At 33.3% G+C, this 26,450-nt stretch overlaps 1 protein-coding gene across 1 annotated transcript in view; it reads left to right on the top strand.

Annotated features, from left to right (window-relative positions):
• LOC145292110 (uncharacterized protein C6orf118-like) overlaps positions 1-26,450 on the top strand; it is a 49,534-nt gene that overhangs the window by 5,442 nt on the left and 17,642 nt on the right. The window contains exons 2-6 of the mRNA XM_080138208.1: positions 8,176-8,870; positions 11,623-11,751; positions 13,307-13,491; positions 17,212-17,279; positions 23,854-24,032. Of these exons, the coding sequence (XP_079994334.1) occupies positions 8,208-8,870; positions 11,623-11,751; positions 13,307-13,491; positions 17,212-17,279; positions 23,854-24,032 (1,224 nt within the window). The 5' untranslated portion in view covers positions 8,176-8,207. The remainder of the gene's footprint in view (positions 1-8,175; positions 8,871-11,622; positions 11,752-13,306; positions 13,492-17,211; positions 17,280-23,853; positions 24,033-26,450) is intronic.

The raw sequence follows: 26,450 nt of genomic DNA, 5'->3' as shown, positions 1-26,450 counted from the left end.
GCCAAGCATAAAGAAATAAAAAACATGAACACCTATGAAGTATTTGAATGTGTGCCATACACAGGTCAAAAAACAATATCCACAAGATGGGTGATTACTGAAAAATTCAAGGATAATCAGAAAACAATGAAAGCTCGCCTTGTAGCACGAGGCTATGAAGAAAATAGTAATCTGAAAACGGACTCCCCAACATGTAGCCGTGAAGCTATGCAAATGGTCATGCTAACCGCATCAATAAAGAATTGGATGCTGCAGACCATAGATTTTACCTCAGCCTTTTTGCAAGGTGGTATTTTAGAGAGAGATGTGTACCTGAGGCCACCATCTGATGTTTGTCCTAAATCTCAAGTGTGGAAATTAAAAAGATGCATCTATGGATTGAATGATGCTCCACGGGCATGGTACAAGAGAGTTACTCAGGCTTTGATTGAATTAAAAGGAGTAGCAAGTGCTTATGATAATGCATTGTTTTTGTGGCATGATATTAAAGGAAATTTGACTGGAATTCTTGCTATGCACGTGGATGATTTTGTTTTCTGTGGAAACACAGAGTTTGAAAGGGATGTGATTGCAACATTGAAAGAAAAATTTAAGGTGGGATCTCATGAAAGTGGAACATTCAAATATGTTGGACTGAATGTTAATCAACAGGAAAATGGGATCACTGTAGAACAAGATCTATATGTATCTTCCATATCTCCAATAGAAATAAGCAAAGGGAGGTACAGAGGAAAAATGATGAACTGAATGAAGAAGAAAAGCATGAGTTGAAGAGACTTGCAGGTCAGATGATGTGGGTTTCAACTCAAACACGCCCTGATATAGCTTTTGATGTGTGTAAAATGAGCAACACTGGAAAGCATCCCAAAGTAAAAGCCTTATTTGAGGCGAATAAAGCCTTATCAAAATTGAAATCCAAGAAGGGTTCTATAACATTTCCAAAATTGGGAAAGCCCTCAGATTTACACATTTTGTGTTATACTGATGCCTCTTATGCCAGTCTGGAAGATGGATCTTCACAGGGTGGTTTTGTTGTCTTTATTGGAGGAAGTACTGACAAAATGGCCCCCATGTGTTGGGCGTCAAAGAAATTGGACAGAGTGACAAAAAGCCCATTGGCCTCAGAGACTCTTGCTCTGAATGAGGGAGCTGATGCTGGTGTTTTGACTGCGGTTATGATACAAGAGGTATTTCAGTTATCTAAATTGCCAGACGTTCTCTGCAAGACAGATAATGCATCACTTGTGGAGACATTGAATTCCAACAATCTGGTAAGCGATCGACGATTGAGAATAGATGTAGCAAGGCTGAAGGAAATGAAGAGTAGAGGAGAGATACAGATAGAATGGATCAAGGGTTGTGATCAGGTCTCTGATTGTTTGACCAAGGCAGGAGCTTCGTCTGAGCTTCTAAGGGACTTGTTAAATCAGAAATAAATTATTCACTTGAGGACAGCAGCAATGTTAATGTAGACATTGGTTACCTCCCTTGCTTCAGTTACATGGTTACCTCCCTTGCTTGTGGTGATATAAATAGGAGTCGGCCATCTTGGTTTAGTCAGTTCGTTCGTACAGTTTAGACAGACTACAAGTGTCTCATCAAATGGATGCAGGCTAGTTCCTTGAGGATCCACAGGTGTATATGATCTGGCGCTGGTGATTTGTCAGTCCTGGTGGATTGTAGTTTTTTGGTTATGTTCCGAATCCTTATGCTTGGGAGTAAATGATGGAAGGGAAGATTATCTCATTTCATGAAGACACCGTAGCACTGTTTATTCAGCACATTGCCTCATACTTATTGTTGCAGGCAAAGAATCCTTCTCCTTTATAAAGATCTGAGATATGACGCACGATTATTTTCCTGCTATTTACGAAGTTTCAGAAAGCTTTACTGTTGGAATGTGTCTCTCTGGTTAATTTGGACTCTAAGTTTTTCTTAACTTTTCTACTTGTGTGTGAAGCTTCATTCCTGGTTGTGATGTACTGCTGGTAGTTGAGACTGCCTTTTATGTTGACGTAGAGGATCTAGGAGTGTTTTTTTTTTTTTTTTTTTTTTTTTTTACATGGTGGTCACCACTTATCAAGGCCCGGAAGCTACTCAGGAATAAGAGTTATTGCAAGTACAGTACGTTAGTGTTGAAAATTTGATGAAGTGTTTACTTAAGGGGGCGGTTCATTAGGAATTTGTTTACGTTGGACTTGAAGACATCCAAGTTGTAGTCAGGTGGGAAGCAGGCAGACTGTGTTTTTTCTTATGTTCATCCACAGGGGTTTTCTCATGGGTCTACAATCCTTGTAAGTGTGCATTTTTTCATAGCATCTATGATAGATGATTCCAGAAAGTCAGCAATTGCTTGAGTACTTTTGACCCTTAGTGTGTCTTTCTAGTTCAAGTTTAGCATAGTTCCTATAGCATTGTAATCCGCCTTATCAAAGATGCAGCATATCTTGCTAGGGGTAGTGTACCGATGGTCAAATGAGAACTGGAATGTGATGCCCACATTATCACTTGCTCCCAACAGATCAAGGGTTGTTAACTGATCGACCATCTCAAACTTATTGCTAAGCACAAGATCATTACGTGTGGGGTTTGGTCTCCCCTAAACCTGGTTGGTTCAGTTACATGTTACAGGAAGTAAGTCTAACTGATACACTCTACAAACCTGGAAGGTGGACTGCTGGGAATGACATTCTTAGGGAGTTCGGGCATGGGAGTCCAGTTGATAGTGGGATCATTAAAATCACCTGCTAAAAGTTTATGTGAACAGTTCATGAAAGATGCCCAAGAAAGAATCCTTCATCTAATGGGGTAATCACTGATGGGTTACCACTTTTGTAAAGACTACCAACTAACAACTCTGCATTGTCTTTCCCCTCGATGGTGATCCATGTGTTATCTTTATACACAGTGTTGAATTCTGGGTATATCTGCCTGGCGTTAATTGAGGATATGGCGTAGATGCAGGTGCTCTAGGTATTATTTGCAAGCAAGTCACTAGTGAAAAGATCATAGCAATGTTCAATGTAAGCATATTTGGTATATGCCCTAACTTTGGTTTGATTTCTGTAAGTAGCAATTTTTTAAAAATGTCAAAATGTCGCTTGGCATTATTTCATAATAACTGATTATTTCATAAAAACTATTATAATAAAGAAAAAAAAAATGACAAAAATGCATGTAACACGCACAATGAAAGTGATTTTCAAATCAAGATGTCTGTCTTCTGAATAATGTAGTTATTCGAAATCTTAACCCATTTTCCTAAGTTTGTCTTCATTCTAAATAAAAATATAGTTTGTCTTCATAATTAGAAGTTGATTTTAGAAGCAGAAACATAGAACTGAAAAATGAAATGAATTCATTGTCATGCATATTATTGACAATAGTATTTTCAAGTTAAATTCAAGTTTTATGATACCCTTTTTTATTAAATTGTTAGGTGAAAGATCAGAACAGTTACAAAGTTACGAAACTCTTCCCATGTTCAGAATGGGTTTCTAAATAATAACATTATTTCAACATGGTGACATTTACTTTGAATAAAATAATCAAAAAATAAAAATTGCTGCTGCAAAAATAAATGATAATTTCAAAATAATAATTATTTTTTAATGATTTCAGAATTTTGAAGAAATTGTTGAAAAGAATAAAAAATATTTTGATTCATTTTCCAAATCCAGTTCAGTGTTTTGATTTCTTAAATCAACTTCGAGATGAACTATTTCGTTTGCAGTGATTCAAGTCAAATCACAACGACAGTGAGCTATTTGTCACATTAGCCAGTGACTCAATAGTAAAAACAATAAAGAATTAAAAATTCTCTCGTATATTTCGTTCAAATTTGGAATAAAACTGATTGGTCTTATATTGTATTTCGTTGTCTTAAAATAGAACTGTACTTTGTTTTTTCAATGTACATAAATTCGAACTTTTATCTCAAATTTTTCTCAATGACGACCATTTTCTAAAAATACATCTTATTAAATTTACTTTTTTGTTGAACTGTTCAAAATCTAACTTTAAATCAAACATTTTTTATTGTTTTTTTATTGCACAAAACTTTGCTTTTTAACACACTCAACTTTCTAAACATTCTGTTCACGCAAAAAGATTTAATAAAATTTTAATGAACTTAAAAACCAAAAATGTCAAAGATAAAATATATTAGCTGATAATTTTGTTACTTATGCAGTGTAAGGTCCATGCTGAAATAATAACGTTATTATTTACAAACTTTAACATGGATAGGAGAGGTTAACTTAAGTTGATGAACAAAGATACATAAACATTAAAATTAACTTGAAAATCCAATCTAAAAAAAAAAAAAAAATAGCACAGTCTGTATTCTGCATAAGTACAGGTCTATATATCTATAAAAGTGAAAGTGTCTGCCTGTCTGTGTACCTGTGTGTCTGTGTGTGTACATTTCCCTATGCAATAACTCCGTCAATTTTAAGTCTACAGACTCGAAATTTGATATACAGGGTACTGAGATTTGGGAAAATCGATGTGATCGGTTTTCGGCCAGAAATTTCGCGCTTAAGGGGTCAAAGTTCAACGATTTGACTTTTGAGAACTACCAATCTCCTCCGAAAATTTTGGGTCTAATCACTTGAAATTTTAGATATACATTCCTTGGACATGGATCTAACTTAATCACTTGATTTGTGCCCCAAACAATATATTTTAAGGGGTCATAATAGGGGTCAAAATTAAAAAAATTGACCGCCTTTTTTTTTTTTTTTTGCTCAATATACACCTCCAAATAACCGGGCAACGCCGGGCACCTATGCTAGTAATTTAATAAAGTGAATTTAAAGATTAAAGGTTTCTGAATAATAAATACAATTAAAGACTAAATCAATTTTACTGACAATCTAGGCAAAAAACAAACAAAATGTGAAAATAATTCACATAGAAGATAGGCTGTAACAGACACGAAATTTGTAATGCTTAGACACTTATTTTGGAGAAATTTCTCGATTCTGTCAGGGCTTGCATATTTTTGTATGTCGATTAGGCTGGTAGAGATCTCTCCAAGTTTTCCATCCTCCTTGACCAAGTCGTCAAGAATTTGGAATAGTAAATTGCACTTCCCTGTAAAGTAGAAAGTTCAACATAGTTTCAGGTCAGAAATCGTGTGAATAAATTCAAGCTCCCTACAATGGGAATTCAGCTACAAAAAGCATGAATTCCCTATAACGTTCTCTGTCGGATAAAGTGGAAAAGTTCCCTTGACAGAAACATATATTTTGCATCTTTCACATCGACGTTCAAACTGGAAACTTGGGAACTAATTCAAATTCCCAACAATGGGGAAAGCATGAGTCTCCAAAAAGCTTTCTGCCGGAATAAAGTGGGAAGAGATTCCTTGAAATAGAAATGATTAAATTACGTCCATTCAGTTCAACGGCAAATTAGCAAACTAATTTCTCGTGCCTTTAAATTTGGTGCCTCTCGTGATAATCATGTTTGAATAAAAAAGGGGAAAAAGAAAACGTTCAATACAACTCCAGAAATGCAATAGCGGAAGTAACCAACAATCACAAAGTTGTCTCCTCAGCAACCCACAAGGCTAACATGCTTGCCAGTCGGTTTGCCTCAAACTCCACACTGGACCCTTCCAACCACCCCCTACCTGACTTTCCTATGCGGACAGACGCCACGCTAGACGATCTGAAAACCACCCCTGCTCAGGTGCATGCTATCATAAAAAACCTTGACACTTCAAAAGCATGTGGACCCGATCTTATCCCAGCTGTGCTATTAAAAAAGTGCTCAGCCGAAGTAGCTCCAGTTCTCTCCAAACTCTACAACAAATGCCTTAATGAAGCTTGCTTTCCGGGCTGTTGGAAAACTGCTTCTGTGGTACCAGTATTCAAGAATTCTGGCGAAAGGACTGACCCATCAAATTATCGCCCTATTAGCCTCCTCCCACTTTTTGCCAAAATATTTGAGACCTTAATTAACCATGCTCTAGTCCATCACCTTACAGATGCTAAACTTCTGACTGACAAACAATATGGATTTAGACAAGCCCGTTCCACAGCAGACATCCTAACTGTAAGCTCTGAATGTATATACCATTCACTGGACAAAGCGGGGGAGGGCAGAACGGTAGCTCTAGATATATCTAAGGCTTTTGACAGGGTATGGCATGAGGGTCTCCTCAGGAAAATTAGATCATACGGTATCACTGGTAGAATACTTAACATAATTAAATCCTTCTTAGATAAGAGAAAAATCCAGGTTGTCCTCAACGGTCGTACATCTAAACAATATGATATAAATGCTGGGGTGCCCAAGGGTTCTATCCTTGGACCTCTATTGTTCCTGATATTCATAAATGACCTCCCCGACAAAATTGCCTCTGAGATGGGTATATATGCTGATGACACTACACTCTATGGCAGGCACGACAGGAAAACGAATGAACACATTTCTAAAGAAATGGCAGAAACACTAGAGGAAGACCTCCAATCTGTGGTGGAATGGGAACAAAAGTGGTTGGTCGCGTTCAATGCTGCCAAGACTAAACTAGTTTCATTCAATAATTACAAGAAACCCTCTCTACCACCTATAGCAATGGCCAACAACTCTTTATCTGAGAGTACATCTTTCAAACTCCTTGGCCTAACGTTCACAGGAAACATGAGTTGGAACAATTACATTGAAGGCATTGGCAGGGCCGCTGCAAGAAAGGTGGGCTCTCTCTGCCGTGCTAGACAATTACTAATACCCGAAAGTATCCTGTACCTCTATAAGGCCACTATTCGCCCATGTATGGAGTATTGCTGTCACATCTGGGCTGGTGCATCTGCTACTAGTCTCTCGCTCCTTGACAAGGTTCAAAAGAGAGTCGCAAACCTGATAGGCCCTGAACTGGCATCTAAGCTTCAGCCTCTGTCCCATCGACGAAATGTTGCATCCCTCTGCCTTTTCTACAAGTATTTTAGTGGTGAATGCTCTGATGAACTGCAATGATTTGTGCCCCCACGACGTGAGCACCCTCGACAAACCCAACAGGCTGCTAAATCCCACCCCCATGCTGTAGAGATCCCTAGATGTAAAAGATCTTTTTACTCCAATAGTTTCTTCCCCAGAACCGCTAGACTCTGGAATTCCATTCCAGGTCCCTGCTTCCCCAACAGTACTGACGTGCAGAAGTTCAAGTGTAACGGTAACCTAGTTGTTGCCCCTGATAGTAGCCCCCTACACCAAAGTGGCAATTTGCCTTGTTTGGGATGAAAATGTAATTAAAAAAAAAAAAAAAATTTCAACTGTCGTTATACTAAAATTGAACAATCAGTTCAAAAGTAATTTCTCGAAAGTATCCTATATCATAAAGTCACCTTTCGCTTGTGTATAGAGCATTGTTTCCACATCTTAGTTAATGTACAAACCACCAGTCTCTCCGCCCCTCCCTCCCCCTGGACAAAGTGCAAAAAATGAATTTCTAACCTCGTAAGTCCTGCCAAAATCATTCACCCTTTATTTATGCCATTCACTCTTCTTGCATCTAATGTACAAATATTCACAGAACTCAGAGTTTTAGTATTATAAAAATTATTTAATCAATAAATGTTGAAATTAGGTAGAAATTAATTATTTAAGAGGACGCCTCAACAGGAACTTGAAAACGACCATGTTATAGGTAGCAGCTCTGGGGTGTTCCATAGACGAGCAGTTCTGGGGGGAAAAACTTTGTTCACGAAATTTTTGTTTAGTTTTAGGGACAGATAGAGATTTAGGGGAATTGCTGATAATGGTTGTAGCTAGTCAAGTGTTTGTTGTGAATTTTTTACAGGAGGAAACAGAGTAAAGTTCAGTTGAGCACATGCCATGAAAATAACAATAGAGCAGAGATAGGCTAGCAGTGTCTCTTCTGTGAGAAAAATGTAGCAGGGAAGAGAAAAGGATATTGTCCACTAGATTTCAAAGTTCATTTTGTACTTTGTTTTGGCAGGAAAGGAAGCTCTGAGCAGCCTTTCTTCAGATGTGGCAACAGTACTCCATCTCAGATCCAAAGTAAAACATATTTCAATCCAGTTAATTTGATTTGCAGAAGAAAACAACTGTATAGGTCGGAAGTTCAGCTAGTAAGAAGAAAATCCTTTTTATGAATAAAAAAAAATGTTAAAACTAACCAGATTTTTTCTTTCTTTTTTTTTTCAGTTTCATTTCATTTTTCAAACTAAAGAACGCAAATGAATTCTCCAAAGAAATCCAATTGCCAAGTTAGTCAGAGGAGAACTGAAAACCCAAAGCTAAATACAATTCTTGACATTTTTGAGAATGCTAACAAAAAGGATGTCTATGATTATTCGATAGGCCACCTGAACGAGAACCACTTGTACAAATTTCCCAAAAGTGATCTCTCTCACCAACCATGGCGCACCTCCAGTCGGGATAAATGCCCAGTTCTACAAAGTTGTTCAAAAAAACAGCAAGGGACATCGAGTCATCGATCTACAAAGAAAGTCAGCATTTTAAAACCCATTCAAAAACAAAGTTCATCAACCCTACCACAGATTAACCAGAAAATTTCTCCAAAAGAATACTTGGACTCAAAAATCCCACTCAACGTCAGCCCAGGTGGTATTTCCATCAATGTTTCTGATACAGAATGCTCAGAAACAAGAGAAAGTCCTGATTATTTTCATAATATTTATGCTTTTCAGCCTTCAGCTAATATTTCTTGGTTAAAGAATTTGGTTGTTCCAAGCCATATGTTGAAAGCAACAAAGAAAGATCATTACGAATCAATGAAGGAGTTCCAAACGAATGTGGTCGGCAAATTAGGAACCTTTGATCGGAACAAATTGACTGGTTCAAAAATGATCAGCAGAATGATGAAGAAACTCGAAATGGTAAGAAATTGTGAATGTTTTCGTTGTTAGATGATTTCCAAGAATTTCTTGGAGAAAAACTCTCCCTCTGTTTGTCATGATTTAGATAAAAAGAGCATTTGCTTTGGTCTGTCACATTCAAGTTTGAAATAGCATTTTCTTTGGTCTGTCCTGTTCAAATTTGAAACAGCAATGTTGTTGGTTTATCATTAAATAGTATTTTTGTTGATCTATCATACTTCCATTTGAAACAGCATTTTTTTATGTATTGCATCACCTCTAATTTTGTGTTGGTTATCTGCAATTGTGTCCCGTCTGCATTTCTATGTTCTTTAATTGATACCTCCTGGCACAAACCAGCATCTCTTCTGGCCCAGGTGTGATGTTGGATGGTCCGCATTCTTCTGCCTCAACCGATCTCTGTGGGCTCGACAGGAAATACCCTTGGACACAAAGGGATACCTCTATCAGGAGATGGTGAGAACCATCTTTCTCTATAGCTGTGAGACACGGCCTACAAGAGTAGTGGCTTTGCACAAACTGGAAATTTTTGACAACTGTCTTTGCAGTATTTTATGCTGCCGACGGGGAGATTGTGTTTCGGTTTTTACTTTCTGACAAAGACTAAACTTATGCCCGCTACTGCCTGTACTTCTTCAACAACATCTCTTGTGGTTTGAACATATAGCTCGTTGACCAGAGGAAAAGCTTGTTCACAAGGTCCTCTCTCTCCTCTCTCTGCCCGACTGGCACAAATGTGCCAGTGGTCAGCTGAAAACCTGGACGACAACACTTGAGGATAAACTTGCGGTACTATTTGACCCACAAGTAGTTGGCCTCCAGCGTTGGAATCGACAGTGGTTAGACATTTCCTGTGGCCTGGCCCAGAATCATTGAAACTGGACTGTAATGGTTCAGGATGCAGTTTGTGCTCAGAAGGAAGCCGGCTCAATCCAACCAGAATGATAGCCATTCTAAGTACAAGTAAATGCAGACCAGCATCATTGTAAAATACCACACAACAGGAAGTCAAAATTCAGTTCTTTATTAAAACCTAACTGAGAAAGACATCTTAGTGAAACCTGGCATCAAATTGCTATCTATAATTAAACTTCTTCTACAACTTTGCAGCATTCAAGATGTCTGTTCTCTCTGAATTCTAACTGGGTAAAAAGGCCCATTTGATTTCTCACTTTCTCACCTCATGATGCCACAGTCACACAAGACGTACTTTCCCATACTCTTCAATATACAACATGATTTGTTACATTTAAATTTGAAATAGCATTTTCTTCTGTCTGTTCTGCCAAAGTTTTAACTAGTATTTTATTTGACCTGTTCTGTTTGTTTCAAATAAAGTCGAGTTTCATCACAGATTGAAGAATATCAGTTCTTATTTATTCATTCCCAGTTGCCCTTTCTAAGCAACATTTATTTTTCCATGAATGAAAATACACTTATAATCTTGTAATCTTTGGCCTTATCTTAATTATGTAATTATGTATTTGCCCGTTTAAAAACCTGAACCATATTCATATTTCGTTAGAGTCACATGAGACTTGCTCCCATTGATCTTCAATGCACAACATCTGATCTGTCACATTCAAGTTTGAAATAATGTAGATTGTTCAGATCGTTGCTATTTGTGGAAGGGCTTTGTTTTCCTTTCGTTTGACTTCTGTTTTAGAAGCTTGTTTTATAGTACATGCTAAGAAAGGCTCCTAGATTTGAGTTATTAAAAAAAAAAGACTCAACTAGCAAAACATTACCACATTATCAAAAGATATGAGAATGATACGATGAATGTATAATGAGGGGCTTAAAGATAAGCTTAGATCTGATGATCAAATCTGAACAATATAGGATGAAGCATGCAGAACAGGAGACGTTGATGGTTTGGCCACATTGAAAGAATCGATGAGAGTTCATGGGTTTATAGATGTAGAACAGTTGATGTAGGAAGTTCAGTTTGCAGGAGAAGGCTAATAAAAACGTGGGAGGAAGTGATAGAAATGAGCTAAAGAGAGAGAGAGAGGGGGGGGGGGGTCAATAAAAACCTGGCCAGAGATAGGTTAATTTGGAAGTCTACTTTTTTCAAACTATGCCAGCATGTAGAAAAGGACGTTAAACCAATGATGATGATGATGATGTTGTTTGCATAAGAAACTGAGACACAAGCTACTTCGGCAATGAAAATGGAGAATGTATCTGTTAAATATAATCGTTTAATTAAAGTTAATAAATGTAGAACAGTTGAAGTAGCAGATTCAGTTCACATAGGAAGGCTAAGGAAAAACATGGGAGTAAGTGATAAGAATAAGCTTGAGAGAAAAAGGGATAAATAAAGACCTGGTCAGAGATAGGATAGAGTGGAAGTCAATTTCTAAAAGCCGTCCATGTATTCATGGTAGCATGTAAAACGGATGTTAAACCAAATATGATCATGATCATGATCATGATGGGAAAAAGTGATAAGAATGGATTTGAGGGAAAGAGGAATTAATAAAGACCTGGCCAGAGATAGGTTAGTTTAAATGTTTGTGACATGTCTAATGTATGGCAGCATGTAAAACAGACATTAAACTGAATAAACCAAGTCTCATTTTTAAACCTTGATTTGAGACGTTTAATAATATTTGGCCGTACAAGTTTTATATTAACAGAAATAAATGCATCAATTAAATGATATTACTTTAATAAAACAAGAAAAGCTTGTGTCTTTTTGTTGTTTAATTGAGATTTTCATTTCTTATTCCTTTATTGACTGCCGCAGAATCTGAAGCAATGTCCGCCAACAGATGATGGATCGTTAAGTTTGAAGCGATTGGAATGTTTTAGCAACAGCTTTGAAGATTTAATTGCAAATTCGCCCGCATTTGGAAGCATTTTAAAGGCAATTAAGGTCAGTCGGTCAAAATGAAAATTTTATCAAACACTTAACAAAAAAAATTCCAAAATAATTTTTAAAAAATTTGTTTTTCATCAAAGATAGATTTGTTTCATTTTGGTAGATTTTAATGTTGTGCCGTTTCATTAATATGTTCTTGTTTTGTTATAATTGCTTCTTGATCGCTCACCAGCGATAACATACGTGTGCGTAAGTATGCGTTCATCAGAAACGATATGTGCGAACTGTTCGTTTAATGTTTATCATTTGAAAATGTTGCAATATAAGGAGGGTATTACCCTTTGTTAAATATTCTGCACCTTCACCCACGTCACATTGTAAATTTTAAAATAACACGAAATCTCTTCTTCTCTTTCCTTTGTCTTTTTTTGTTTCTTCTTTATTGTTCATGTCTATATCATCTCATAAAAAAACATTTAAAATAACATTTTAGTTCATTTCTGAGGAAATCTTTTGTTAATAAAGATGAAAATAGAAAAAAAAAAAAAAAAAAGGTCACCATAGCAGTCAGTTTGATTGCAATATTTTGGTCTGCCCACTTTTTTCATTCTCTTTAAATATATGTGGAAAAAAAAAATAATGCAAATTAAATAAATTAATTTTGTTTATTATTTGGATTATTCAGACTACTGTTCTCAGCTTAAGTATTAATTGTACAACCTTTCAGTTGTTGTAACCCCTGACCTTCTTCAGGTGTACTTTATCAAACTCAAGAATCTTTCTGTCGAACTTGAGAATTTGTCTGTCAAAATCTTTCTGTCAGACTCGGGAATCAGCACGGAATTTCAAACAGAACCCTTTATTTTATCCGTGAGGCTAGTATGCTCTTGTTCCATCAGCCATAACTGGATAGAAGCTCTAAGTTATTTGCAAATGTATTTTTTGGTGTTGCCCACACTCAGTGAATGGTTCCACTCGAAATTCCTGAGTTCCACAGAAAGATTCCCAAGTCTGACAAGGTGCACTTGTGGAAGGTCGAAGGTTACAGGGACTGAAACGTTGTGCGAATAACACTCAAGAGTTTTCAATTTAATAGGTTCCACTTTGCCAACTAAACTCCAACCCCCGTTCCATCGCCGCAATTTTGCATCTCTGTGTCTGTTTTACAAATATTATAATGGAATGTGCTCTGATGAACTCGTTGCAGTTTTGTGCCCACAACGTACATATCCCCAATAAACCCGCTTAGCAACAAAATCACACCCCTTCACTGTTGAGGTCCCTAAATGCCAGAAAGCTTTCTACTCTAATAGTTTCTTTCCTCGAACAGCTAGACTTTGGAATTCCCTTCCTGCTACCTGCTTCCCTGACTGTAATGATATGCAGAAATTTAAATATAGCGTAAACCAACATCTTGTTAATTTTTCCTATGCATGGTCCCAAATAGTAGCCTCTTACGTCCAATTGGCAATATGGTTGAACGTCCAATTGGCAATAGGGTTGAACGTGAGTAAAAAAAAAAAAAAAGATGGTAACAGTAGTCCGAAGAATTGAAATATAAATAAACTAATGTAAATGAAATGAATGAACAACTTGATTTAAATGACAGGCAGAATATGACAATTACATTTCCTATTTATTGGACATCCACTTGAGTCACGGCAAGATCCTTCAAGAAGAGGTACAACAAATGTCCCAGGGAAGCCTCCCTACTCAGCTTTCTTTATCTCAGGCCAAACAGAAACTGGAAGAGCTTGAAAGTTCGGCTGTCGAATTGCTACAAACAACGGCAAGGTGAGAAAAAAAAATTCTTCTTTCATGTCAACATAACAAAGATACAAAGTAAATTAAATTAGTTACAATGAGAAAACCCAACAGTAAGATATCCCCCAACCACTTTTTAAATGTGACATATAAGTAGATTTGCCAGTCAAAAATGCCCTTCTTTTCAGGGACACAGTATTCAGTGACGAATGTTTCTCCTATTCTTTCTTTCAACAAATCAAAATGAGAGATAAGGACTTTAATAATAAAGTAAAAACAAGTCAATATAAAAATATCATGGAAACACTCTTCGAGTCTTTACTCCCCTTGAATATAGCAACAAGCAACTAATCATTTTCCTCAGTTATTTCCCTTATTGTTGGAGTTATTTCCCTTGAATTTCACTTTAGGTTCTCTTCCATCATTATATTTGAGTTAATATCCGTTTTATATTGCTGGCAAGCATTGGACAGATTTTATAACTTGACTTCCAAATGAACCTATTTCTGGGCAGGTCATTATTTATCCCTCTTTCCCCCACGTTGTTACAGCTAATGATACACATTATCGATTTAATATAAAATAAAAAATGAGTTAGAGGATCAAGTATTTTCTTTAGCAGATTTATTCAACAACTTACAAAGCAAAATGGTAAGGTAGATGCTGATGAATGTGTGATGATTAATATTCTGTGACGTGAGACACATTTTTTTTTTTTTACCTTTCAAAAACTGTCATGGCAGGTTTATTTTTTAACAAGGGCAATAGCTACCTCTTTTCCAGCCCCAGGGAAATAACTATTATTGGTACTCATGCACTTATTGATCCATGCTGAAATAATAACGTTATTATTAAAAAAGCCATTCTTAACATGGGGAGGGGAGGCTGTTTTGTACCTATTCTGCACTTTAACCTTACAACTGAATAAAAAAACATATCATAAAACTTTAATTAAACTTGGAAATACGATTTAAAAAAAATAGCGCGGATCAGTAAGTGCATTAGCACCCTATTATTTTTAAGTTGTACTTAACACAAGTCCATCATTATTCTTTCCTCCCATATTTTCATTGAAACTGTGAATTGAACTTACTACCTCAACTGTTCTACATCTAATTATCCAAGAACTTTGATCCATTCTTTTAATATGACCATAGCATCATTGAAGTGTACTCTTCTGCGTACATTTTCCCATATTTGTTACATGTTTGCTGTGGCCAGCTGTTTAAAATATGTTTGTCCAGACTATATAATTGTTAATATCTACTTTTGTTGCTGGTACAAGATATATACACACTGACAGCGAGTAAAACCGCAACACAATTGATCTATAAGAATATATTGCTTTTATTTCAAACCAACAAATCAGATTTTGATTATAAATTATTACTGGTGTTTTGACGTTTCTGAAAGGCGCATGAGAGGGGTGCTTGGTTATGACAGATGTCGGCCAGTGAAGAAATGTGACAGTCTCGCTTCTCTCTGACCAACTGACACTTTGTGACGATTTATTTATATAAAATTCTTTTCCTATGGGAATGTTTAATATTTACTATTGTTTATGGTTTCAATCCTTTGACCGATATCCTCTCACATATTTCAGGCTCAAATTATGCATTCCATTAGAATATCGTGGAAAGTCCCGCATTCTTCAAATGGAATACATTTGCATGTGTGCAACCTATCAAATGTTTTTCTTCCCGGGGTTGCCTACCAATATCCAACATACTGTCTAGATTTAATCTTCCTCTGATGTCATCAGAACTAAACCTGTTTTTAAGATTCAGGTGGAGTAACACATGCTTCTCTTACTCAACAGTTTTATGCATTTCGCTATTGCTCATCGTCCGATATGTAGTTTATTGTATTGTTCATTACTTTAATTGTTGCATTTTCTGTCATACATCCCAATGTTTGGTGAACAAATATAAGCTGGTGCTACAAGATCAGCTTGTCTGAAGATATTGGCTTCTTGAGACGAAATGCACCTAACATTGATGCTTTTTGTTTTTCTACTTCCTTTTGCAAAACTTAATTATGTTCTGCAAAACCAAAACCAAAAACAACAAACCACCTTTCCCTCTTTTCCTTCTTCCTATTTCTCCTTTCTCTTTCTATTTCCCCTACTTCCTGACTGGTTTCTTAACTTAAAATCTACCAAATATTAATGCTGTAACCCTTTTCCCTCTCCCATTGCAAAACTCATTCATGTTCAGTAGGACAAGTAACAAAAACGATAAAATCCACTATAAAACAACCAAACCAAACTACAAATTAATGATTAAAGATACAAACAGCTTGAAGAATAAAAACCTTCTACAAAATAAATGGATGCAACATGAATACTATTTTCAAAATAACTGGATTTGGCATTAAATAACCTGAAAATGGTTGATATGCTGTAAACCAAACCAAACCAATATGAGGTTATGTCCTTACCAGGTGTGTTAAGACTAACTCCTATATATATAGATTTGTAATTACCACTGCTGTTGTTGATCCTGTGTATGGCCTTAAAAGACATCTAGTAGTGAGGGCTCATTTAATCGCTGTGAAGTTATCATTCCTCTCAAGTACACTTTGGCCCAATGTTACTAGATCAGTCTGTCTGAAGATACTGGCTTCCTGACTAAAACTGCATCAAACATTGATGTTATTGTTTTCTTTTTCTTTCTCTTTGCAAAACTCAATCGTGTTCTTCAAACAATAACAATTTTTTTCTACAAAACAACCAAACCAAACCAAACTAAACATCATGAATAAACAACTTGAAGCATAAAACCGTTTGCCAAAATTACTGGATTCAACATTAAATAACTTGAAAAGGGTAGATATGTCATAAAATAAAACAACCAAACTGTTGTTGTTGTTGTTGTTGTTGTAGTAGTAGTAGTAGTAGTAGTAGTAGTAGTAGTAGTAGTAGTTGTTGCTACATAACTACCAATCTTCAATTTGTCCCTCCCTTAGTAGGGCTAGGTCTACAAAGTCAGAAAAGTTATTCTTTTTCTATTCTACAACAGAAATCACCTGCTACCAATTTGTGGTTTATTGCATTGTTTATCATTTTGATTATTACATTGTTTGTCATTTTGATTATTACATTGTTTGTCATTTTGATTATTACATTGTTTGTCACTTTGATTATTACATTGTTTATCATTTTGATTATTACATTGTTTATCATTTTGATTATTACATTGTTTGTCATTTTGATTATTACATTGTTCGTCATTTTGATTATTACATTGTTTGTCATTTTGATTATTACATTGTTTGTCATTTTGATTATTACATTGTTTGTCATTTTGATTATTACATTGTTTATCATTTTGATTATTACATTGTTTGTCATTTTGATTATTACATTGTTTGTCATTTTGATTATTACATTGTTTGTCATTTTGATTATTACATTGTTTATCATTTTGATTATTACATTGTTTGTCATTTTGATTATTACATTGTTTATCATTTTGATTATTACATTGTTTATCATTTTGATTATTACATTGTTTGTCATTTTGATTATTACATTGTTTATCATTTTGATTATTACATTGTTCGTCATGCATTTGTTATTCTCTGCATCCCATTGTCTGGTGAACGACTAACTACCATGGTTACTTTTGATCAATTTTCAATTTGGTGGTAGATCTACAGCAACATCAGAAAAGTTATTTTTTTCAATTTCACAACAGAAATCCCCTTTTGGCAAGAGTTATCGGTTTTAATATTTTAATATTTTTGTAGATTGCAGAAAGAAATTGATGATGAAAATGTAATTGCAAACGCAAAGAATTTAGGAATCATAAAAGAAGGTGAGAGACAAAAAGGTTGTTTTTTTAATAAAGAAACGAATTTCATTAATAACAGACGAGTAGCTGTCTTATCCGCCATTTTGAAAGCAATATAAAAAAAACAAAAAACAATTCAAACTTGCAAGACTTATGTTGTCATGCCTATAAATTACTATTAATCACTTAAAAATGATTTTTATTTTTATAAAAATAAAACTACTTGATCAATTTATGGGAGTTTTTGGAATATGATTCTTTTGATCCATCATGAGTACACAAATCATACAGATTTTTTGGTGCTTGTGTAAATTGGTGAAAACATTATTACATACTTACGTGTCATATCAAAATTAACATAAATTCCAAAAATTACAAAATTGATACAGAAAATGTTCTAGATGCATTTTTAACAAAAAAACTCATCCAGAGTTATGTTGTCATTTTACGTTTTAAAATGGCACACCCTTAATTTAAGTCAAGGGAGATAAGTCAGTTGTTATACAGAATTAGTTGCACACAACTCTTCCACATTAAAACATATGATAAAACTCGAGAATTCGATAAATTCTATTTTTATTTGTAATTATTTGTCTACTAGATTTTTTTCATAATTTTTGGAATTTATACTAATTTCAACATGACACATAAGTATGTAATAATGTTTTCACCTGAAATGCATTGATTTAAAACTTCTACACAAGTACCGATTCTTCTTTACTTTTGTTTTTTTTTAATATAGAGATAATTCTGGACAAGAACCGTTTAATGCTAGTATTAATTGACAGCTCAATCATTTCCGATCTGCTCTGTAAACCACAATTGGAAACATTCGGATATGGGTCCTCTCCTATAAAAGTACCTAATAATTCAAAAGTATGAAATTGGCAAGAGACAAATTCACTAAACTAATTAGATGTAAGAAAAATGTCGGCCATAAAAATGACATTCATGGAAAGACAGATTGAAGGCCTCATGTGGATCATGTATTTGAACCTTATCCACAGGTGGCTTTCGGGCCTTGATAAGTGGTGACTCCCTTAGAAAAAAAAAAAAAAAAAAAAAAAAACCGTTTGGTATAAATTTGTGGAGAGATAAATATTATTCAAGGGAGACAACTTTTCACCATGAAATGAGATTTACCATATGCATTTTCTTGAAAAAATAAATCTTAAATTTATGGGTAGCATATAATTTGCTTACTGAACAATTAAAAAATGCTATCGATTAAGCACTAAATGGCCAGTAAGATGCTTTTTTGGAATAATCATAAAACTCTAAATATTGAACTTCAACTAAATGTAATGTTATCTACTTAATTGTCATGTCGAAATTAGTAGTTTACTAGCAGGCTTCACCGCATTGCCCAGTCATAAAATATGCTTAAATATGATATTTCAATTTGTACAGATTTTGTATTTATTATTATAGAGCCAATTCTCTATGATTATTATATCGTACCCATATATAATAGTGATTTAAAAGCTTTTTTTTAATATATGACTTGAATACCATCGTCTAGAATCCAAACATTTAGCTTTCTAGCAATAGTCGTTAACATCTGAACACATGTATATTAAACCTTGACAAATTAATGTAGTTAAACGTATAATGTATAAACGTATATTTGCACATTGTAGAGCATACACATTATGTCGAACTATGTTTGCCAAGTTCTAATCGTTTTGACTCCTTAACTATTTTTCTGGTTAACAAACAAATCGATTTTGTTCCACAGGTCCAAATACCTTATATGTCAAGTTTCAAGTCTGTGGACCAAAAATTGACAGAGCAGTTTGGTAGAGACCATTTTGCACACTAGCAGACAAGGTCACTTTATATATATATATGTATATATATATATATATATATATATATATATATATATATATATATATATATAGTACTACATTATTACATAAAACATTTACTTTCACAATCCAACAATCTGCCGTTATTATTTTGAAATCTTCTGACTTCATGCAGTTACCTCCCCTGTTATCATAAAACCTCTTCTGGTTATTATTTAAGTAAAACTTGTAATTTTTTCAAAAGCAATTTTCATTAATAATTAATTTTCTATTTTATCATTTTTTGTAATTTTTGGATATTTCGACATGACAATTAAGTAGATAACGTTGCTTCGAGTTGAAATTCAATTTTTCGATTGTAGTTATTATTCCGAATGAGCACCAAAAATGCTTCTTGAATTTTTAGGGAGGGCCCTGTTTGCCATGTAAGTTTTACGTAAAATTGTATTAATTTTTAGATTTGTGCTTAAGCAAAAAAATCTAAAACACTATTTCTCAAAAATTGAAGAGTAAGTCTTATAATTTTGCTGGCGCTTCTACACTATCAGAACGAAATTTTGTAGTCGATAAATGGAGTTTTCAGAGAAAAAAGAAAACAATGGTTTCTACTTATTTTTTTTTGTCAATTCTAATAAATTACAATGTTATCTGGCAAATTATGCAGTCAAAATTACTTGAATATTACTGAATTATTAAAAAAAACAAAACAAAAAAAAACAGCTTCAATCGTGTTAACAGGTGAAAAATTGCATCCATCTTGTTTTATAAAATAAATCGAAACGGGAAATTACCTCCCTTTTGAACTCTCCTGTGTCTTACATAAGCAAATACGATCGTTTTCATCAAATTCTATTTCTATTTTCTTCAAATAAATAATTTTCTACCTGATCGATTTTCGTAATTTTTGGATATAATTATCTTAAAAATACGAGGAATACGTAAATATCATTGTTTTCATATGAAATTCAGTATTAGATTTCCGAAATTTCATTCTGATAACATAGAAACGCCATTTTGCTTGTAATAATCTGAAGACTTGTCATTTAATATCGATGTAGTAATTTGAAGATTTAAAAAAAAAAAATAATAAACAAATAATAACACACTTTTTTTAGAAGTTAAGGGGAGGTAATGGTGACATACTATCCCCTATTTTACATACGTTGGTGCATTTAAAAACAAAAATGGTCTCTGTCCCTTAACTATAAACTATGAATGAGTTATCGCTCTTAATCTCTTTTTCAACTAGTTTATAAAAATGACGACTATAATCTAATATATAAAAGACTATATGTCTGTCTGTCTCCATATTTTCACACCATCTCCTCTGAAATTAAATATCGCAGAGTGGCGCCAGGAGCCTAAAATTATTGGATTTTTACGAACCGTTCTTTTATGGGTCTTTAGCCGGTTAAAATAGTTTTTAAGGGGTCAAAAATGGATCAGAATTGAAAAAAGTGTTATACATTTGATACATTCATCTTAGTTTATTTTTAATCAGTTCATATGCGTGTTAAGTGGTAACGTCACCAGCTTTGCATACTACAGTTTTGCCTTTTTTTTTACTTTTGAAATTACGACTCTATAATAATATATACAAAATCTGGACAAATTAAAATATCATATTTAAGCGTATTTTACGACCAGACAAAGCCGAGCGCCCCCCTCCTAGTCTTTCTTTAAAAGTATTTATTTATTTATTTATTTATTTTTTTATTAAAACACGCTGTTAGTAAAAAAAAAAAAGAAAAAAAGAAGTTACTTGAGAATCATGCTGAAACCCATTTCGCTATAAGTAATTTAAGCATCTGAAACATTGATAAACGTTTCTGCATAATTATAGATTTAAAATTTTACAAAGGGAATTAGTTTGTTATGTTTAAATGTGACACTGATTTTTTAACTTGATTTGCTGTTGTTTAAAAAGATGTTTCGACGTTATTGGTACCTTTATTAGGTACTTTCAAACCGTTGTGTAAAACGTCATCATTATAGACAATAAGTAGTGACGTCATCATTTCGTGTGTTTGGGTCAATTTCTATGGAAGATCATTTATGCAGAAATTTATGAATAAATAAAATGTACAATAAAAAAAAATGGATGAAAAACAGTATAAGACTTACTTTTTATAAAACAAATAGATTTTTAATAACAAAATTAATTTTAACCTGTTCTGTTGATACATGTATCTAAAAATATTGCTGCTTACGGGCGTCTATACATTTTAGGAAAAATGCGCAAATTTTGATTATCACCTCTGCATTTTATATAATTAAGTCCAAACGAATTTTTTTTAGTTGATTTTGCTTTTGTAATTTTTATTATCTCAAGAGTCATATATTCTATTATATGAATGCATTTTTTTTTATTATTGGAAACGTGTTATATATAAAAAAAGCTGTTTAAACTTCATATCGTGTAATATTTGAATTTAATATCATTTAAAGCTTTTTAAAAATAATTATGTTTTATAATTCTGTTTTTTGTTGTAATTCAAATAATTATATTACCGAGAAAAAAAAAAAATCAAGAAAAATTGTTTATTTTATTTTATTTTTTTTTAACATATTGATTTTATTAATATTGATTTTATGTCCAATTTTATTTACAACATTTATTTTAATATATTGATTTTTTTTAATATTGATTTTATGTCCAATTTTATTTACAACTTCAGGTAAGTGAAAAAATGACGGGATTTTATATATATAAGCAACTATTTTTTTAATTATTTGATCTTTTCAGTTTTAAAATATGTTGAAATTTTTATCAACCTACATTTATTTTTTTTAATTTTTCGTAACATGAAATATGGGAGGGGGTAGAACACCTAAAACAAAACTTTCCTCTAATATATTTAACGAAACCTACTTTATTATGTAAGTTTATTCAATAATGAATAAATATCGAAAGATTTTAGGAAAATATGACGATTATTTGATTTTTGCTAAATTTTTAAAACATGGGTGTGTCAATGGCTTAAAAAACGTTACTACATAGGAACGAAGCGTCGATAATGTAAACACGATTTTTGTCTCGCATTTTCATTATTTTTGTATGCTGTAATTTTTTTTTTTTTTTTTTAAATATTTAAAGTTTATTTGTAGCTTTTTCTTCTAAATGATAAAAAAGTTAGAATGATAATATTAAATTAAATTACAGTTACATCGTTTTACATACAGGGAGGGGGGGGGGGTAAAACTGTGGGCGTGCATTAGAGGTAACTATTGTAAATTATTTAAAAAAAGAAAAAAGGGAATAGGGTTAGATTCTAAAACTTTACTCAGCCTACTATATACCGTAAAAACCGATTAATACTAAGATGAAAGTTAACTTTAATTATAAAAAAATGTAAAAAGACAAGAGTAGTAAACGTTAAAACATGTCTGGCCGGTTATATCAAGAAATCATATCCGTTTTAGAACTCACAGAAATGAGATTTCAAAACGAGGCTGAATTTTCCGGTATTTAGAGTTATCTCCCATGCATTGCTAAGATTTCACATACACACTTTGTGTTTTATGTAAAAGCTTGTTGGTTGTTATTTTACATTTTTATTCTTCTGACATTTTTTTTTATATACCGATTACCAATTTAAAAGTTAAATTTCATTATTACATAACGTAATTCGTTTTGTTTTTTTTCTTCAACATTTGACAAAAAATTGGTCGCTTTACAGTATTTATCAACCACTTGTTTTTGGCAAGTTGTTGTTAGAGAATTCCATTTTTTAATTTTTTTTTTTTTTTACTGAATATTTTAAATTTTATAGTGGGGATCACTTTTCTATATAAATTTAGCATAAAATGATCAAACATTTTCTGACCATTAGCAACTTCCCGACAGAATAGCATGTAAGTGATAATAATAGTTATGATGTTATTACTAACCATTTTTGAAGGGGTGGGGAGGAATGGAAGGATCGGCTGTGGATATAGCAGTAAATTATGTAATCTAAATAAAAATTCACATAACTTCTTTTCACACTTATTCTTAATGTTCATGTGTTCTCTAAACTGACAAACACTTAACTTGCTATCCTCTCCAATTCGCTATTTTTAATACAGCTATTCCACTCATATGCAAATTAGTGCTTTATATTTTTAAACCACACACCCCAATGATAATTAAAGATCATTTCACATAACATAGTTCGTATCCAGAGTGGTACTTACATCGCTGGTACTTCATACGCATCCAAACTTAACTAGCTCTCCATACATGTCTAGAATCAACTAGCATTCCATTCACAGACTCAATCAGCTCTTCATATATGGTTAGATTCAATTAACCCTCCATACGCAGCAAGACACAACTAGCTCTCAATACATGGCCAGACACATCTATTACAGGTTATTAAACGCCAAATCTTATCATTTTGGTGAAAGATTTTATGCTTTAATTTTTAAATATTCTAAAATATTTATTTATGGTGTTTGGTTTGTGTATTTTTTTTGTATTTTTTTTGTAGAGAAAAATTGTTATTTTCATTATTTGCTTTGCAGAACATGATCGTTTTGGAAAAAAACATTAACATCACTGTTTGGTGCATTTCAGACAGCTTGATTTGTTAGCACCAGATAGTACATCTGGAAACCTATATTGGTTGATCTCCATCTTGGCTTTGTAGATTATTTTTCTTACTGTCTTCCAAAAGATCTTTTTTTTTCTTTTTGATAAGTCTAAGTTTTGTAATAATTTCATATTTCTGAATTGAAAGCATTTTTGTTGGTTTATTTATCTATTTATATATATATATACATTTAAAAAAATTTTTTTTTTGCAGAATTGGTCAAACCGATTACCCCTCAGAGTTCTGTAGATGTGTACACAGAAGTGGAATTACTGCGGGTGGCCATTTTGAGTCGGATGGATGAACTGAATAGCACGAGGGAGAATATTTTAGAGAATTACGTCCCGATTTCTGTTTGCAACAACCTGGAACATTGCATCAAAGAAACTGAGGTTTAAACTCTTTCTTTTTCTCTAGTCATTTTTAGTTTACCCAATTGAAATCTTTTTTAATTGTATTTGTTTATTTGGACTTAATAATTTCTTAAAAACATTTTTCTTGGCACTATACTGTATACATTAGTTTAACATAATATTCTAGTCCATTCTACATAGGGAACAGATCTCTCACAAACGTTTTCCTTTCTTTGCAGTCTAGATCCAATACTAGTTTATTTGTCATGTCTCACTCATGTAACCGATCAACTTAAATCCTAACCTTAATTTCTAATAAAAATGTTTTTTTCTTATGTTATCTAATTTCGACATTGAAATGTTGTTTTTTTTTTTTGTTTTTTTTTTCACATAACACATCCCATACTACAACTGAATATGTATCGAAACAATTGCACTTAGAGGGACAGTTAGAATCTTAAAAAGATCTCTCGGTTGGAATATATGAGATAGTGGGTGAATGTCTGGCATACGGTAGGATTTCCCAGTCTCCAGTTAGAACAAAATAAGAAAATTAAAATAAAAATTATTCCAGTAAATATGAGAGCAAGTGGACTTATGAAAAAGAATTAAAAAAAAAACAAAAAAACTACCTGATGCATATACCTGGAGAACCAAGTGGAAGAGAGATACAAAGAATTACACTTAAAGAGAATTGGAATCTTAGAGAGGTCTCTCGGTTTGAAATCTCTGAAATGGGAGGTTAATGTCTGACATCTAGTAGGATGCTCCTTCCCTAGCAAAAAAAATAAAAAAATAAAAATAAAGAAACTTTAAAAACAAAAATAATCTTCTGTCCTACATGCCTACTTTATTTACTGCGCAATTCTACGTTTGTCTTCTTGTCCATGAATTTATCTTTCTGGCACCAACATAAGTGACAGAACCGTCAATTTATTCATTGATTCAAATAATATATTATATTTATATTAGAAATTGGAAATAATCTTGACTTGTGTGTTTGCCTTTAAGGAATAGAATATGATCTCTAATCTAAGTAGGCCTCGTTTCCTGGGAGATCATAATTTTAATTCTTGAGTGAAGCAGAACTGCAACACGGCAGTTATAATAGAAAATCCACATTCTCCAAAAGTCCACACTTACCCATGAAAGATTATTTATTTTAGAAATATAAAAAGAAGGAAAAATAAAAAATAGAAAAAAAAAACGCAAAAAAAAAAGTCAAAATCTGGCAAATGTAAACAAGGAATTATCAGATTGTAATGGAACTTTCCATTCTTTAAGACTTAATAAGCAATAAAATAAAAGCACAATAAGGGATTTTTTTTAATCGGTAATGTAGTCCCCCTTCCTCCTTCTGACTTCTTTCCATCTGTCAATAAGTTATTTAATGTTAAAATTACTTGTTTTGAACAGAAAAAGAAAAATAACTTTAGATTTGTACTTAAAAAAGACAACAAAAAACAAAACAAAACAAAAAAACACAAGATTTAATACAGGAAACAAAGCAATGGTTACAATTAAGATAAAATTGACAAAACCTGAAAGAAAATGAAAAATATTAATTTCTGTATGTTTCAAACATAACTAAGAAGTTAGAAACTTTAAAAACTTAATTTGAGGTTTACAGACAAAATGAACAGAACTTTCATTTCAACTTGAAATATCAATGAAAATTTTATCGTTCACAGCATCCCTAAAGATGTCGATGTTAACATGAATGAATTTTTAAAAATATGCTAAAATTTCTCTATTTGTACCTATTTACTATGCCTCCCCACGGGACAGAGTTAGACACCAGGGTCGTTTTTTAACGTGGAGAAAAGGTACAAAAATAAAAATTGTCTCAGTCGTGAAGGATTTCTCCTCCACCGAAAGAGAACAAGAAATAGAAGTGCAGCATCTGAAGAACAGATACTATACTTTGATCTTGTCTTCGTTATTGTAGCGAGAGATAAGAGCTAAGCTTTTCTACTTCTGAACCCACTCACGAATTATTTCTGCAGCACCTTGGAGGCCTCCTCACTTTAGTTTTTCACTCAGATTATTATTTTTAATTTGTAAAGAGATGGTAGGTAATGTGTTGGTGCGATATTTGAAGAATATGGTGAGCGATGTATGATTCCCAGGCACTTTTTCCAATAGGATCTTTGGTATCTTGTGTTATCATTAGACAATTTATCAAATCTTTTCAATTCATAATGAATGGTGGCATGACTCACACTGAAATATGTGCTTCATCTTCTGAAAATTTTTGCATCAATTACAGAATGTAGTCTCAGTTTTTGAATCTATGAAAACCGTGTTCTTTCAGCCACTATTCAATCACTATTGATGATATATTAGTGATTCCAATGAATACTAAAGTGCAAATGGCCTTAATTTGCTTACATTCTCTCCCTCTCTGCTTTGTTGGAATTCACTTTCCTCCTCAATTCCCAAAGCTAAGTATGTCTT

The sequence above is a fragment of the Euprymna scolopes genome, chromosome 13, assembly GCF_053919585.1.
Source record: "Euprymna scolopes isolate OS-2025 chromosome 13, ASM5391958v1, whole genome shotgun sequence".
Classification (NCBI taxonomy): domain Eukaryota; kingdom Metazoa; phylum Mollusca; class Cephalopoda; order Sepiida; family Sepiolidae; genus Euprymna; species Euprymna scolopes.
Note: the sequence above shows the minus strand (reverse complement) of the source record. Positions and strands in the feature narration are given on the sequence as shown.